Below are 17,043 nucleotides of genomic sequence, written 5' to 3'. Positions count from 1 at the left end.
TATGTGAAGTTCCGCTCGGAAAGGGACCACTTTCCGCTGATCTGGAGTTCTTGGAGGGAAAACTCCCCAACATTCCAGGGACGCATCTGTTGTGATGGTATGCGGAGAAGCTGGAAGCAAGAAAGGCTAGCCTTGAGAAAGGTTCTGAGGGCGAATCCGCCACCTTAGAGCCATGACCATCTGAGGGGTCACTTGGATGACATCATCGAATGACCCCGTACATTGGACCCATTGAGCCGATAGTGCCTCTTTTAGAGGGCCTATGTGGAGGCGACAGTGCAGAAGCAGTAGAATGCTAGAAGAGCAGGGATTTAAAAAGGAGCACTGAGACTTTTTGGAGCTTATGCGATTTGCCAAGGAAAGAAGTCTGTCTCGTCGTTCTTTTGAGGGAAAAACTTTCTTCTGGTTCGTGTCGAGAGTAGCACCCAGGAAAGTTATACGCCGGAAAGGCTGGAGGACAGACTGGTCTTAATTAAGAGTGAGCCCCAAGCAATCAAAAAGCTGTAGACCAGTGTCAGAAGACCTGGTTGCGCCTTCTAGAGAGGGTGCTTTGACGAGCCAGTTGTCCAGATATGGAAAGACTTGATTGTCTTGCTGTCTGAGCTATGCGGCCACCGGAGAAAGGCATTTTGTAAACATGCGTGACACCGATTCGAGTCCAAAAGGCAGGACCCGAAATTGGTAGTGCCTGCCTGCCACAGCAAACATCAGGAACGTTTGTGATAGCGGTGGATAGGGACGTGAAAATAGGCATCTTGAGGATCTAAGGACACCATGCAGTCGTTTGCGTTGAGAAGTTGTAGCACCTCTTGGATGGTAACCATGCGGAACGACTGCTTCTTTAAAAATGTGTTGAGATTTCTCAAGTCTAGGATTGGCCTCCATTTCTTCTCTTTTTTCCGCACCAGGAAAAAACGGGAGTAAAACCCCTTCCCCCATTGACTAGGAGGAACTCTTTCTATAGCTCCCTTCCGGAGCATCAGTGAAAGTTCCAGGAGTAGAAGACGTAAGTTCTTGTGAAGCATAGATCAGGGAGAGGTTTGAGGAGGAATTTGTATGAATTCCAGCGAGTTTCCAAATTGAACCAGCGGGAGGACCCAGCGGTCTGTTATCTTTTTCCAATTGTGTACAAAATGAGAAAATCTTCCTCCAAGTCTGGAGGGTGGAAAGGAAGTTGAGACTAGTGGCAGTGAGGAGTCATTGTCGGTACCCAAAGCCCTAGCTGTATCGGTATCCTTTTTTATGCCCTGAAGAGCGTCATCGATATGTGTTCTTAAAGAAGCTGACCGTCGTAGGGCAGGTCAAGAACTTTAGTTTGTACTTCCGGTCAGAATGCAGTCTCCTTTAGCCAACCTTGGCGCCGTAGTACCGCAGCACCGGCCAGTTGGAGAAAACTAGCAGAGGCAATATCCATAAAGATCTTTTTTGCTTCTTCCTTTGAATCATCCGGCAAGGCTCCAAGATATGGGGCAATGTCTGCTCACATCTGCCTGTTATAGCATCCTAACAGTGCCAAGGAGTTGGACGCAAGCACTGTTAATGCTGACATGGACAAGAAAAGTTTCCCAATATCAAGCCGTCTACCTTCCTTATCTGGAGGAGCGGCCAGTGGTGCGGAAGGATTGTTAGATTTCTGCTGTGCGGCCTGTGTGATAAGTGAGTCGGGTTTGGGGTGTCCGGTCAGGCATGCTGGAGCGGTGTACAGAGCCCTGTATTTCTGGTCCAGCTGAGGCAACACAGAGGGTAGAGAAGAAGGGTTATGCATAATCTTTTCACCCTGATCCTATATGTAGTCAATAATAGGTATAGACCTGACAGATTTTTTTGAAAGGTTCCTTAAAGTCATAAAGGAAGTAATCCTGTTGGTAGGAAGGCATAGGTATCTGGAAACGCTGTGCCGTTCTAAGATGTTATGGAAACCTCAGGATATCCTCAGGAGGAGAGTCAGCTTGAGTAGGCACCGGGGATGCTGGACAGGGAATTCCGTAACCATCCCACTCATTATGTGTCGATTGGGAATCGTGAAGTTCCCCTTCCTCATGTGGATCCTCCTCATCATCCGTGGAAGGTGGAGGCTGTGAAGTGGAAGACCCAGGCTGCAAAATCAGGGGCGAAGGCCGTGGTCTTCGTGGCGGAGAGGCTACTGGAGGAGGTGGAGACGTAGCCGAAGTTGGAAACCTCTGCTTATAATCAGTGATTAGAAATTGGAGGTCAGAAACCAGGGACGCAGGAAGGCAAACCATAGGAGGGAGGCGGATGGCACTCTTCAGGATAATCCACCTGGTCCTCCTGCTCTTGGTCATCATAGTCTGAGCGGTCGTGGTACTGAACGTGAAGTTCAGATGGGCTTGTTGCAGCTCTGAACATACTGCCATCGTCAGAATCTTCCTCGTCCAAGAGGTGAGTAGGTGGCAAGTGTTGGACCATACTAGTAGAAGTCAAAGCCGTGTCGGTGTGCGTTTTTGTAATCTTGAGGTGGACATACGCACTGTGTAGCTTGGGTTCTGTTGTCGACGGCGAAACGTCAATGGGCACAACCGGTGGTAACGGCGACTGAGCGGTCGCCGACTGTTGACGTTGTCGACGGTGCCGTTGTCGACGGAGTCCTAGTCGACGACGGGGTAGACGTTGAGGGAATAGTCTTCGTTGACGTAGACACGCTCATCGGTGATCTTAGTGTTGATGCTGGTTTTGAAGTCGACGATTTATTTATTTTTATCGTCGACAGGATAGACCTACCAGCCGTCGAAGATGAAGTTGTCGTCGTCGTCGACCTGGATACAGTTGAAGAAGCGACAGAAAGTGAGATTGTCGTCATCGACGAGGTTCCAGTCAAAGATGTAGATGGCAGTCGTCGATTAGGTGGAAACCGGCTTCTTGAAGGTGTCAAGAACCTCATGAGGAGAAACCTTCGCCGGCAGAGCCTTAGGATGCGCCTCTGAAGACTTTGTGCATCTTCTTTTGAGGTGGCTGCGATGAAGGTCCTGGAGAGGCCACTCTAGGTCTTTTCTGAGAGGAATGTGAAGACTTGAAGGAACATTCACTCTCCTCAGAAGACTGAGCTTGGTCTTTATCTTTAAGCATCTGCAGCCAAATTAAGAGGCGTCCCTCCCTATCTATGAGAGTTTTTGAAGAAAAGGTATGACATACCTTACAGTCCTTTGAAGAGTGATCTGGGTAAATGCAGTAGAGACAGTCCTTATGTTGGTCATCCACATAAAGGCTCTTTACCACATGAAGGCTCTTTACCACAAGAAGCGCAGGACCTAAAAAGGCCTTTCTTAAGGGTATCTGCCATGAAGAGTTTGAGAACTCCACAAAGATGAAGGAATTTTGAAGAAAAGAGCACTGGAAATTCAGAAAACAAGGAAAGCTGAGCAGAGCTCTGTGGAGACTCCTGTAGCACGACGTGCTGTAGAAAATCTGAGGGACTAGAGCTCCTTCCAGGAAGGTTCCAGAGGGCGGTGATAGCGGATTGGCTCTTCTCCGAAGTTTGATCTTTTTTACAAAAGGACATGGATATGTTACTAATGTGAGGCCCTTGGCCTATTACTCTATATGTCTAATGAGACATTACTTTATTTACGTACCTGGGACTCCAATCCCGACAACGGGGAATGATTCAGGCATGTGAAAGATACCCTAATACTGGATAATGAAACTGATGCCCTGCAGGGGTGGCACTTGTATGCACAACACCGCCTACCAGCGCTCATGAGTTCTGCTGCAAAAAAATCTCTAGATCCAGTCCGGTGCCTGGAATATTCTAAGGTGAGGAATCGGAGGTTATAAATTATCTACCAGAAAGTCTTACAACACAGCCAGGGCAAAATACCCAGCAATATGTGCTTGTAAAAAGTACAAAAAGGTGGTCACTGGTCACCTGGCAGCTACAAGCAACCAGGGCGCCTCTGGTGAAGGCCAAACAAGCAGCCTTGGCCCTCGTGGAATGGGTGTGAATGACCTCCATAGCAGATCTTAATAGAGAGGATGACCCAACAAGAAATGGTGCATCTGTCCCTCTTGGCTCTAGTAAAGCCAACGAAGAAGTGATTTTCCATTTTGTCCTGCCATGTGTGGTTAAATCAATATGACACCACACATTAAGGGTGTAGTCTACACAACTGGTCCTCCTACTTGGTTGGATGTAAGGGAGGATAGGAAGACTAAGGGTAAAAGATTAGCACATGTGAAATACAGATAACACTTTGGGTAGGAAAGGCAGGTGTAAAGGAGCAAATTGTCTGGGTAGAAAATAATGAAGCATGAATGACTGGAGAAGGCCTGAGGTTCTAAGACCGTACAAGCTGAAGTGATTGTGAAAAGTAACATTGTCTTCTAGGTGAGAAGTCGACCGGGCGGCTGTGCATCACTTTGAATGGGGTTGCCATCAAGAAATTTAAAAAATAGATTCACATTCTACAGAAGGAACAATAAATGGAGCAGCAGGAAACAAATTGAGCAAATATTACAAAAAGGTGCCACAGCGCTCTAAACAGGGAAGGTTGGCAAAGAGGACGCCAGAAGGCAAATAGGCAGACAAAAAAATAACCCTTAATAGTAGCCACTGCCAGACCCTGCTGTACACAGAACAATGTGAATCTCAGAAAATAAAGGCAGGATTTAAAATTATGCTAAATCGGACTGGATACATTGAGTAAAGGCCATGCACACTCACCCACTTATATCAGTTTATCCTGCTGACAGAAGTTAAATACAAATACAGTAGGGGGAGTTAGTCATAATCTGAACACACTTTACACCATAAATATATAGTTCATATGTCTTTATATTCAAAAGACAAAAAGTCCATACTTCAAGTAAAAATATAGGCTTGATTACAATCAATCAACTATTAAAGATGTCAAACAAGTCCCATATTTAAACAACCTTTGTCTGTGAAATTTTGTTTAAATATGAGATTAGTTTGACATCTTTAATATTTGATTGATGGTAATTAAACCATATACTTTTCTTGATGTATGGACTATTTTCCCTTTGAATATAAAGACATTTTAAGAACTATATATTTATGGTGTACATTGTGTTCATATTATGACTAACTGCCCACTGCCAGTATTTGTAAATGAAATGACCTCTACTGTATTAGGATTTAAAATTATTCAGGCCTTCTAACACAACATTTAACAAATTTGTTTCAGGTTCCCGCATAGGTGGATTTCGTATCTGGTTACCTGGCCACCAAGATTACTTCCGCAACCTCATAATGAAGGCAATAGAACTGCAGCTGGCCCTGCTCAATCACCACATGTGTGCAGCCGCATTTGGGGATTATTGTGGTAAACACTGTTTTATGTTGATGTCTTTACTGTGCAAAAAGAAAAAGGTGTCCAAATGTGGAGTGCCCATTAATGAGTGTACCAGATCCTTAATCAGTTGTGGTCGGGATCAGTTGTGCCCACTCCTCCCAGATAATTTCTAAATGAAGAATCAGTGGAAACACACACATTGAACAAGTTACTTACCTTCGGTAACGATACATCTGTAAGAAACAGTAGTTAGTATTAGATTCCTTACCTTAGAATATCCCCAGGCGTCAGTCTGGATCCGGAAACTTTTGCGTAGCAGTACCCTTGCGCATCGGTAGGCGTCGTCTGCGGCACCGCGTCCGTCGTCGTCGGCGCCAGGATGACGTCGCCGGAGTACTTAGACGCCACCCTCGCGTGCCGACGTCAGTTCTTATACACAGTTTTTTTGCGCCAGAAACGCAGAGCCATGTAAAAAACCAGCACTTGTGCCATTGAAACTAGGGCCCTGAAAGGGGATGACCTTAACCCTAGATATCGGTTCGCAGAACGGGGAGGATGGGTGGGGCGGTAAGGAATCTAATACTAACTACTGTTTCTTACAGATATATCGTTACAGAAGGTAAGTAACTTCTTCATCTGAAAGAAACAGGTTGGTATTAGATTCCTTACCTTAGAATAGATACCCCAGCAATACCAACCTCGGTGGTGGGTCTGCGAACCAATAATCACACCAGAAAGTCCTGGAGGACGGAACGGCCAAAGAAGCCATCCCTCCGGACTTGGCTGTCCAGGCAGTAGTGTCTTGCGAATGTGTGCAGCGAGGTCCACGTAGCTGCCTGAATGATGTCCTGCAAAGGGACTCCCCGACCCAGGGCAGTGGTAGCCGCCGTGGCCCGAGTGGAATGGGCTCCCAGCCCAACAGGAGGCTCCTTCTTAGCCAAGGAGAAGCATGCCTTGATACACAAGACGACCCACAGAGATGGTTGCTTGTGCACCGCCCGTCCCTTCTTAGCGCCCACGTAACCAACAAAGAGTTGGTCATCCACCCGGCACTGGCGTGTGCGATCTAGATAGAATGAAAGCACCCGTTTTGGGTCCAGACGGTTGAGCCGCTCTTCCTCTTTTGAGGGATGCGGTGGCGGAAAGAATGTGGGCAAAGTGATAGACTGCCCGATGTGGAAGGCCGTGAGAACCTTGGGCTGGAAAGAGGGTCTAGTCCGCAACACAACCTTGTCCGGATTGACAGAAAGGAAAGGAGGCTTCTATGAGAGAGCCTGGAGCTCACTCACTCTCCTGGCAGAGGTGATGGCAACCAGCAGTCTACAGAGTAAGAAGGCGGAGAGGACAGTTGTGAAGTGGCTCAAAGGGAGCGCACATCAGATAGGAAAGAACAAGGTTCAGGTCCCACTGAGGCATCACAAACAGGGGGAAACATGTGTGTGATGCCTTTCAGAAACCGGGTTACAATGGGGGACTTGAACAAAGACGGTTGATCAGGCAGCCTTAGAAAGGCTGAAAGGGCAGAAAGGTAGCCCTTGATAGTGCCCAGAGCAGAGACCTGCTGGGCAAGAGAAAGAAGGAAGAGAAGAACCTCAGAAATAGGGGCAAAGAGAGGATCCACAGCCTTTGCTGTGCACCATGCCATTAATCTATTTCACCTGCAGGCGTATACCGATTTTGTGGAGGGACGCCTGGCTGCTAGAATTACATTACAAACTACAGGAGGCAAGTCAAATGGCCTCAACTGTCGCCGCTCAATCTCCAACCATGCAGTTGGAGACTGGACAGGTTCGGGTGGAGGACCGTCCCCTGCTGCTGCGACAGAAGGTTCTCCTGAAGAGGCAGACAAACCGGGGGATCAACTGACATACTGAGTAGCTTGGGATGCCAGTACCTTCGTGCCCAGTCGGGAGCCACAAGGAGGACTTGGGCCCGGTCACGTTTGATCTTCTTCAGCACTCTAGGCAGAAGTGGTATAGGCGGAAAGGCGTACAATAGACCGCAACTCCACTCGCAACGAAAAGCGTCTCCGAGCGAGTGCCGCCTTGAAAATTCCAACGCGCAGAACTGATGACATTGCGTGTTCTCTTCGGTGGCGAATAGATCTAACCAAGGCTCTCCTCACTGCAGAAAGATATTGCGCCACGTCAGAGTTCAGACGCCATTCGTGATCCATCATGCACCGTCGGCTGAGTTCGTCCGCCCTGGCGTTCAGAGAACCTGCCAGGTGTTGATCCAGCCACTGCCAGAGGTGCAGCGCCTCCTGGCAGAGGGTCCCCAACCCCGCCCTGTTTGTTACAGTACCACATGGCGGTGGTTTTGTCTGTGAACACCTGCACTACACTCCCCCGGACAGAGGGGAGGAATGCCTTTAGTGTTAGACGAATCGTCCGCAGCTCCAAAAGGTTGATATGGAGCCGGGACTCCGCCGGAGACCAGAGGCCCCTGATCTCCGCCTCTCCCATGTGGCCACCCCAGCCCTGGAGGGACTCGTCCGTCACAACCACGTGCACCGGCTGGGGGAGGGAGAGGGATCTGCCTCTGACCCAATCGCGGTCCGTGAGCAACCACTGCAGCTGTCTCGCAGTGCCCTCCGAGATCAGGACATGGACGGACAGGTTGCCCCGATGCTGGGCCCACTGAAACTTCAGGTCCCACTGCAGAGCCCGCATCTGCCATCGGGCGTGATGCACCAGAAGGATGCAGGAAGCCATCAGCCCCTGAAGCCACAGCGTCAACCTGATTGAGACTCTGGATAAAGGCTGAAATATCGGAATCAGAGCCTGAATATCCCGAACCCGCTGTTCGGGAGGATAAACCCGAAAATGCGCCGAGTCCAGAACCGCTCCGATGAATAGGATATTCTGGGAGGGGCACAGGTGTGACTTCAGCACATTGATGGAGAACCCCAGCTGGTGCAGGAGGTCTGCCATCACCTGGAGGTGGCTGACGACTGTCTGGGGCGAGCCCGCCTTCAACAACCAGTCGTCGAGGTAGGGGAAGACTGAAAACCCTAACCGGCGCAGGTGAGCTGCGACCAACGCCATCACCTTCGTGAACATCCGTGGGGGGCTGGTAAGGCCAAAGGGGAGCACGGTAAACTGAAAGTGCTCGTGGCCTACCGTGAACCGCAGCTAGCGCCGGTGGGCCGGCAGGACGGGAATGTGGAAATATGCGTCCTGCAAGTCCAATGCTACCATCCAGTCTCCTGGGTCCAGGGCAGCTAAGACCTGAGCTGGTGTCAGCATTTTGAACTTCTCCTTCTGGAGTAAGCCGTTGAAGTTCCGTATATCCAAGATAGGGCGTAGGCCCCCTTTGCCCTTCTTGTGTACCAGAAAGTAGTGGGAGTAGCAACCACACCCTACTTCTGGCCAAGGAACGCGCTCGATGGCCCCCTTGGCCAAGAGGGCCGTAACTTCCTCCTGCAGAAGTCGCAAGTGATCCCCGACACTCTGTGGTACCGCAGTGGCATGGCTGGAGGGGTCGCCTCGAAGGGGAGGGAGTAGCCCCTTCGGACGATTTGCAGCACCCATCTGTCCGATGTGACAGTGCGCCAGTGGAGGAGATGAAGGCGAACCATGCCCCCCACTGGCATCACATGGGCCTGAAAGCTCGGACTAGGAGGGTTTTGAGGCGGATACTGCAGAGGTAGGTGTGGACTGACCTCTGCCACGTCGGTTTCCACAGCCGCCACCGCGTTGGAAATTAGTCTGCGGTGCGTGGCTGGCATAACGTGTGGGGGCGCCCCTTCCTTGGCCACGAATGGAGCGAAAGGCACCCGTTTGATGGCGCGGGGCCGAGAGGCCCAAGGACTTTGCCGTAGCCCTGGAGTCCTTAAAGCGCTCAATCGCATGGTCTGCCTTGTCGCCAAAAAGTCGACGGCCATCAAGCGGCATGTCCATGAGTGTATTCTGGACATCGGACGAAAAGTTGGCGGACCTCAACCAGGCGTGGCGACGAATCGCCACTGTCGTTGCCATCGCTCTGCCCAGGGAGTCGGTGGTATCCAGCCCACACCGGATGGAAAAACGTGCCGCATCTCGACCCTCTGCAAGGGCTTGGGCGAGTTTAGCCTTGACCTCCGCCGGGCAGACTGGCAGCACGTTCGCGACCGTGTCCCACAGAGAGTGGGTGTAGCGGTGTTGGAAGACGGCAGTCCCAAACTCAGGGGGGAGAATACCTTTTTACCACATTGCTCGTACCTCTTGGATTCCTGATTGGGCGGAGCCGTCAGGAATGCGGTCTCGGAGTTGGAGGCCTGGATGACCAGGCTCTCGGGATGGGATGGGTGGACAGTAAACAAGGGTCGCACCGGGCCGGGAGGTGGCATCTGGCCATGTTCCTATCTACAGGCGGACCTGTAGCGGGCCTGGACCAAGTGCCCAAAAGAACGTCAGTCAAGGCCTCATTAAACAGCAGCAGAGGCTCAACTGAGCTGGACTGCGGTTTAAGGACCTCAGTGAGGAGGTTTGTCCTCACGGCCGTGAGGGTGAGCTAAAGGCCCAAGGCCCTGGCCGCCTGAGCTAGCACCACACTGTAGGTTGCCCCCTCCTCTGTAGCCACGGCTGGCGAAGTGTCCAGACCACTGGCATCCCCAAGTTCACCTGTCCGGTCCTGCTGAGATGGACAATCACGTGTCAGAGGGTCCTCAGACCACTCCCAATACACCTCATCACCCATCTCCTGATAATCAGGGTTGTCAAAGTATGGGGCCGGTTTGTTGAAGTAGAAATCTCCAAGCGGCTTCGAATACGGCTCCAACGCCGGAAACCGGATTGAGGGAGGCATCGGGGACAGCGTGGCCTTGCCAGCGGGGCCTTGCGGCGTTGGGCCCGAAGCGGTTGGCGGAGTCGAAGCACCCGCTGGCATCGAGGCCTAAGCACCCAACCCGCTGGGGCCCCCAAACGGGTCCGCTGGGCCCGAAGGCGCCGCGGAGCCCGTCGGAGGAGAGAGGGACCTCATGGCCATGAGGAAGCACTCTATCTCCTCTGGCGTCGCGTTCTGTCCAGGGACCTGAGGGTATGAAGCAGGCTGCGATGCCCGCGACTCTGACGGAGCCGCGTGGGCGATGTCACCCGAACCCCCGGCCGCGTGGGGGGAGAGGGGGTGGGGGGGTGGGAGGAACTTCGAGCCTGAAGACCGATTGTGACTCCCGGAGCTATGATGGCTCCGACCCCACGACAGTCACTCGACCTCCGTCCGGACCGGGACCTCTCGCGGCACGGGCTGACTGCCGGAGCTCGAGCCGCTTTTGGGACCTCTCCCACCTAGCTTTCGACGTCCGGGCTCGGCAGTCAGGGCAGGCCTGGTTGTCGAAGACGAGACAGTGAAGGCACCGGCCGTAAGGGTCGGTAACCGACATCAGTCGGTCGCAGTCCTCACAGGGTTTAAATCCAGGCATCCCTACCGGCACCGTTCGTAGTCTAAAAGACTCTGAAAAACGGGATCGAAAAAGTTAGTCAAAAATGGACTATGGGTACCACTTTTTCTGGATCTGCTCTGCTGGCGCGGAAAAAAGAAGAACTGACGTCAGCGAGCGAGGGCGGCGTCTAAGTACTCCGGCGACGTCATCCCGGCGCCAACGACGCAGACGGCGGACAAGGAGCCGCAGACTACGCCTACCGACGCGCAAGGGTACTGCTACGCAAAAGTTTACGGATCCAGACTGACGCCTGGGGATATTCTAAGGTAAGGAATCTAATACTAACCTGTTTCTTTCAAATACACTGATTAGAAAAGCCAAACCGGAGGTTATTCCCCAGGCAACCATACAAAGGGAAACGTATGGCACAAAACTGATAACTTCCTGGACCAGGAGGATGCAAAGTGGTCCCGATATGGAAACTCCAAACTAGAGAGGAGGAATTTGTGACCAAGGTAGCCTGTGGAGGGTTGAAAAACTGATCTACCTAAAGGTTGAAGGGGGTCTACCTATCAGTGTATATATGGGAGTACCAATGGGACATCCAAGAGGCTTCCTTGATTCTGAAACTGCTGCTTTTGCAGGCACCACTGTTGAGCCATGAATTACCATCTGGCACCAACAGGATGCACAAGGCATGAGGCCAGGCAGATGCAAGACCTGCAAGATTGGGAACTGTGTCAGTCAGAAATCTCAGAGTCATCTCCTGAATATCTGCAATCATCTGAGGAAAAGCCTTCATATAAAAGTGTCTTCAGTACAGCTTCTGTGATGACAAACCTTAGTATTGAGTTTAGGCAATATTTTGGGACATTGAGAGTAAAGCCCACCTCATGGAGGAAAGAATGTGCACTAAAGGTGTTCCTCAACCAATGTAGGGGACTAGATTATTAGCCAGTTGAAGTACGTAAATACGCAAGACTCCTAACATTCGCTGTGTTATAACTCCAACTTGTAGCACTGTTTAGAATACAAGCAGTGCGATAACCAGGTCAAACGCCAAGACAGTGAACCAACAGTGTTGGGATCCCAAGTTGAACCTCCTGTAACGCCTGTGCACCAGGAGAAATGGAAGATTAAACTAGGTGCCTTGAAGATCTACGGATGCCAACCAATGTCCTGCATTTAGGACTAGTACATTTTGGCACGGGGACAGTATCCCAAACTTGTTCTGCCAATTGAACAAGTTTGAAACATGGAGATCCAGGCTGGGACTCAGACCTTTGTTGTCCTTGGGGATTAAGTGGTAAAGGGAGTAAGATTCAATGGCTTCTTTCTTCCAGAGGAAGCACATTATTGGCACAATGCTAACGCCAAAGATATCTGCCTCCAAAATTCAGAAATTCAAGAGAAACTATATCCTGATGGAAAGAGTTCTCTGTTGGGAGTGACAGAAAGGCTAAGTAGTCTTTGCAGGTTAGCTGCATAAGCATGCACTCCATTGTAATGGTCTCAACCATAGATATAGAGAGAAGTAGTGACATACTCAAACACCTCACCAGATCCTCTTGGAAGCACTGTCTTGTAGACAGAGATGAAAGCATACAGAATGATTCCAGACATGGATGCCTGGAATATTTTTTTTCTGAACATGTTCCAGCTGTAAATATGCTACCAATTTTAAAAACATACTACATACAGTAGTTAGGCAATGCAGATGTAACTATTTCTTACCAGATGTTCTACCTCCCTCACCCTTGCCCAATGGATTCAAGGACCAATTTGCAGCAACACTTCGACATTAAAATAACTTCTCCCAGCCATATACTCTGGATGTGGATTATGTAGCACAAAGACCATGCACACCAACATACCGAACTCTGTGGCACAGTGCTGCTTTCCTGAGTAGTTGTCCCTTGGAGCCCATTAGTTTCTGCTAAAATGCCTCTCCTATCCAGCATACTAAAAAAAAGAAAAACAATAGATTATAACAAAGCATACACTTTTGCATTAGGCATATACATGCAAGGTTTACACATAAAATAAAATTATTAGAAGAGTAAGGAATTTCCAGAGACATGAAATCGAGATCAAGTTTCTTTCATATGACCTGCTACTTTAGCTCACAATCGGATCTCTATCCTTGTAGCTTGGCCATACTTAAAAAATAAATAAAACAATTTCAAGATGTTTTATTTTTAGCTCAAGCATCGACTGTCTTGATTTTCGTACTACACGCTGACAGTATTTGGGTTACCACATTCTAAAATGCAAATACAGAAAAACAACTGTGAAGTAGTAGACAGTGCTGTAAGATACACATACAATGCAAAGTACAGTCTTTCCAGCACCACGAAGTGTAGAAACATGCCAACCTAATTTCAGGTGATCTTGCAAAAGGGGAGATTCTGGAATTATAACAACCAGTGTCGGGAAACGTTTTCAAACACACCACTCACCATAAAAAGTTGAACATAAGCTGGGCATGTTGACAGAAGCTACTGTTCCGATGTGCTCAGTCACTGGGTAGGCAGATAACAAGGGTGCCATAGGACGAACAGTCTACCCTATTGTGTATTCCAGTGTGATTTGACTGGATATGGAGAATTCCAGGTGCTCCTATTGTGTAGCTTGCTCTTTCCAAACTTTACTCATTAGTTCTCATGAAAAAACCAATTAATCTGGTAAACTTACACCAGAGCATGAATCTCCAACAAGAAACGTTTTAGAGTACACGCTGACATTTTGAAGGATTCCAAAAATAATATTAATATATTTGAAGACTGTTCTACTGTCTCGCCTGTGACCAAGTACCAGACATACCTCACTGGTCTCTTGAACTTGGTTAGCTGAGACAGATGCATTTGCAAATGAAAGGACTGCAAATAGGACACGATTCTGATTATTCCCAAAAGTTTGCTTACAAGTATTTATGAGCAGGATATTAACTAACATTTTGATCTGCTAAGATGGGAAATCCAGTTCTAACAGAGTCGAAGACTAATTCGATACCTGAACATCTGCAGTGTGCAGTTCCCTTCTCAGGGTGTCTAGCTTTTTAAAAACTGATCATGAGAGCTACTGTTTCCAAACAGAGTGGCTACTCATATTCAGCCTCTGAAGTGTTAAAGACCTAACAAACGTTGCTGAGATTTAAGTCTGTGGTCGGAATGTCCTACACAGAGCCAGAAGTAGCTATCTTATAACACTGAGAAATCTGTGGTTTCCCACTGGATAAGGCAAATTCTAGGTCCCCATTTTAAACTAAATACTGGTGGTGAACAAAATCCCTTTCTGTCCATCAAGGTCTTCAGCAGCCAGCGGAAAATGGGGTCCGTGATTTCGCTTTGTCGCTTATCAGACAATTTTATACCCACCAGCAAAAAATCTATGCAAATAGGGCTCACCTGGCAGCACTGATGAGGCGCCTATGACTGACTGAGCAAAGTCCTGCTAACCACTCATAAAATTTCTCAAGCATTCTGATGAACAGCAGAAGGAGTGCCTCACAGAATGCTGAAGGCAACGATGTAATCTATGCACATTTGTTATTTTAGGTTTCCAGAATTCCATATTCAGTGTTGTGATGACTCACAGTAGTTGTGAGAATTGAAATCATGTATAGATCATGACACACCAGGTCAACTGAAACCGGCCTGTCCTAAAAAAAAAAAAACACAATGTAATAATTGGGCTTTTTGCCTGTAGTACATCCCTCATTCTTTAAAAAACAAATTTCGTATCTGGTCAGGAATCCTGCAAAATATTTGATTCGATTCTCCGAACATTATAAGATAGAAAGAAAAAACATGCCTTCCTTGCATATTCAAAACGATCAGGCTCCCTATATTTTCTATGAAACATCTGGAAGACAGAAAACCGGTTTCTTTCTTTCCTCGATGTAAATGTCAATCTGGTCAACTGTGAGTCCTTCCCCTTCAGGTCTTCTCTAGCTGGCATTGTTACATTTTAACCACTTGCGTAACCAAGTTCAAAGTGGATGTGTGTCCCTGTTTAAGATACAAGGCTCTATGTGGCGGTCTGTGATAACCCAACAATACCAAGATGAAAATACTAAATTTTTAGGTTCACTGCAAATCTGATCTTTTACACGAAGTGAACCAATGGTACCTCCATCAAACATAACTGATACAAATTATTTTTCAGCGACACATACTACAAATACAGTTTATAGGTCACTGTAGTATAACCATAACCGGCTAAGCTACGAGACCTCAAAAAAGGTACGAAATTAAACATCCATACTCCAGTAATAAAGTGTATTCTATTCATCATGCTCACTCCAGAAGCAAAGCCAAATCACTTCTATGACAGCGCTGAGAATGCACTGACATTATACAAATCGGCAGCCATGTTGTATTTAAGCTCCGGCCCAACTGCCCCCCTCCACCCTCACATCCCCCTCCGAGGTATGCAAAGCAAATACTAAAATGCTACTGTGGACAGGCTGCCCAGATGGCACTCTGGATCTAACACCCAGAAAAGGAACGGCTCTATTATTGGTTCAAGTGGTAGAATGAGAAAGCGCTTAAGAAGCTACACAGTCACCAGCTTTATCCTCACTTGATTCTTGAAGAGGAGTCCCTAGCACATGGGCCAACTTTCACTATGAGTATATTTCTGAGGCAGGGCGAGCAACAGCATTCAATTAATTTTATTAGAGTTATCACGTAAACAAAACCTCACTGAAGGTTGTGAAGCACTCTACGAATTATACAGGACTGCATATGTCAGATGCCCGGTACAGATGCAGGGCCAACATTACTAAGAGTAGCTGCTAAAAACAACATAGTTTGATCCAAGCACAGTATTTGTAATCATACAAGCAGTGAAGTATTACATTATGGGACCAGAGCAGCCAACCGGGGACACATTTGTTCACAAATCTTCAGCAGGTTGGCCGATTGTTTCTTTGGGTGCCAGGAAGTATAAAGTGAAAAGAGTAGGGTAAAGGAAGCGTTTCAGAAAGCTTCGAATGAGACTGAAATGACAGAACAAATAACAGACCTGGCTCGATACTCTTGCTTCTGTTATAGGTTTACGAGAAAATTTGGTTATGCACATTTTTTTAAAAATTTGCACAAAAATCCTGAAGGGTCAACCACTAAAACACGATCTTGCGAAGAGATTTATAACTTTGAATCAAGGGTTCACATCATAATCCACAATTTGTGCATACATTTAAAAGACCAAAGGGAAACTGACAAGATCTCTGTGAAAGAGGTAGGCACTGGCAAACAACAATTTTGTAGGAAGCAAAAGTACTTGCAACAAGACATAACCAAGTAAGTACACTCTGCTCTCACAGGGAGCCTTACCTGGGTTGCACCGGCCCACACAGCACCTCACAGCAGTTTTTCAGGAGGTTTCCATGGCTGTAGGGATTCTGCACTCTGTTTTTACCTGTCCAAGACCCTTTAATCTAGCAATAGAGAGAAACAAGTAGTAAATAATTTTAATTAAACAGATAGCAGTGATTTTTCACAAAAACACAGGTAACCTTTCAAGGCAGAAGACCACAATCCACGGACTGGCTAGCTCCACACTTCATTCCAAAAATCTCCACCATTAGGGGCTTCCAGGTTGCAGAGTACCTGCATTCAAACATTATGCATTAACTCACTCGGGCCCAATGTCTCGCAAAAACTGTGACCTGAAGGACAACGTTCCTCTTTGCATACACAGTTTAGAGAGCTCTCCAAAAAGTGCACCAACAAAAAGCTCCCTCAGAATGATTCTCTCCAACCCACTAGCCTACTTGTACTCCCTGCATACCTCAATGTACCCAATAACCCACCAACATAAAGCCCCTCGCCCCCATACCAATCACAAAACCATTGTGCATAGCAAATGAGGGGCAAATGATACACTTGCCTCTATTAAAAATTGCAAAAATATGATTTAAAATGGATGTGTTGCCCAACTCTACCTCCGTTATTGGTAATACTAATGCATAGTTCCAAGCAGGCGCACATCGCCCATTGGGCTAATAGGGCTTAAGCAACTGTTGTGTGTCTGAGCTGGAGCTGCTGTGGGAGGGCTCAGCTGGCCAGTGTCTAGAGTGAGGGCGATAGATAGAGTGAGGGCGATAGATAGAGTGAGGGCGATAGATAGAGTGAGGGCGATAGATAGAGTGAGGGCGATAGATAGAGTGAGGGCGATAGATAGAGGGCAATAGATAGAGTGAGGGAAATAGATAGAGTGAGGGCAATAGATAGAGTGAGGGCAATAGATAGAGTAAAGATGTAGCATATAATTATGTGGCACTGAGTGGAATTTGGAGTGTATGTTGCATTGAGTGCAGTGTAATTATGTGGCGTGTAATTATGTGGCGTGTAAATATGTAGCACAGAGTGGTATTTGGAGTGCATGTTGCATTGAGTGCAGTGT

The 17,043-nt window shown here is 47.9% G+C and overlaps 1 protein-coding gene across 1 annotated transcript in view; it reads right to left on the bottom strand.

The window, feature by feature from the left end:
* ZDHHC9 (zDHHC palmitoyltransferase 9) overlaps positions 1 to 17,043 on the bottom strand; it is a 245,746-nt gene that overhangs the window by 10,517 nt on the left and 218,186 nt on the right. The window contains exons 8-9 of the mRNA XM_086918808.1: positions 15,972 to 16,075; positions 12,507 to 12,594 (exon numbers count right to left, since the gene is read on the bottom strand). Of these exons, the coding sequence (XP_086774934.1) occupies positions 12,507 to 12,594; positions 15,972 to 16,075 (192 nt within the window). The remainder of the gene's footprint in view (positions 1 to 12,506; positions 12,595 to 15,971; positions 16,076 to 17,043) is intronic.

The sequence above is a fragment of the Lissotriton vulgaris genome, chromosome 4_1 (genome assembly GCF_964263255.1).
Source record: "Lissotriton vulgaris chromosome 4_1, aLisVul1.2, whole genome shotgun sequence".
Taxonomy (NCBI): domain Eukaryota; kingdom Metazoa; phylum Chordata; class Amphibia; order Caudata; family Salamandridae; genus Lissotriton; species Lissotriton vulgaris.
This window is presented reverse-complemented; position numbering and strand designations above follow the sequence as displayed.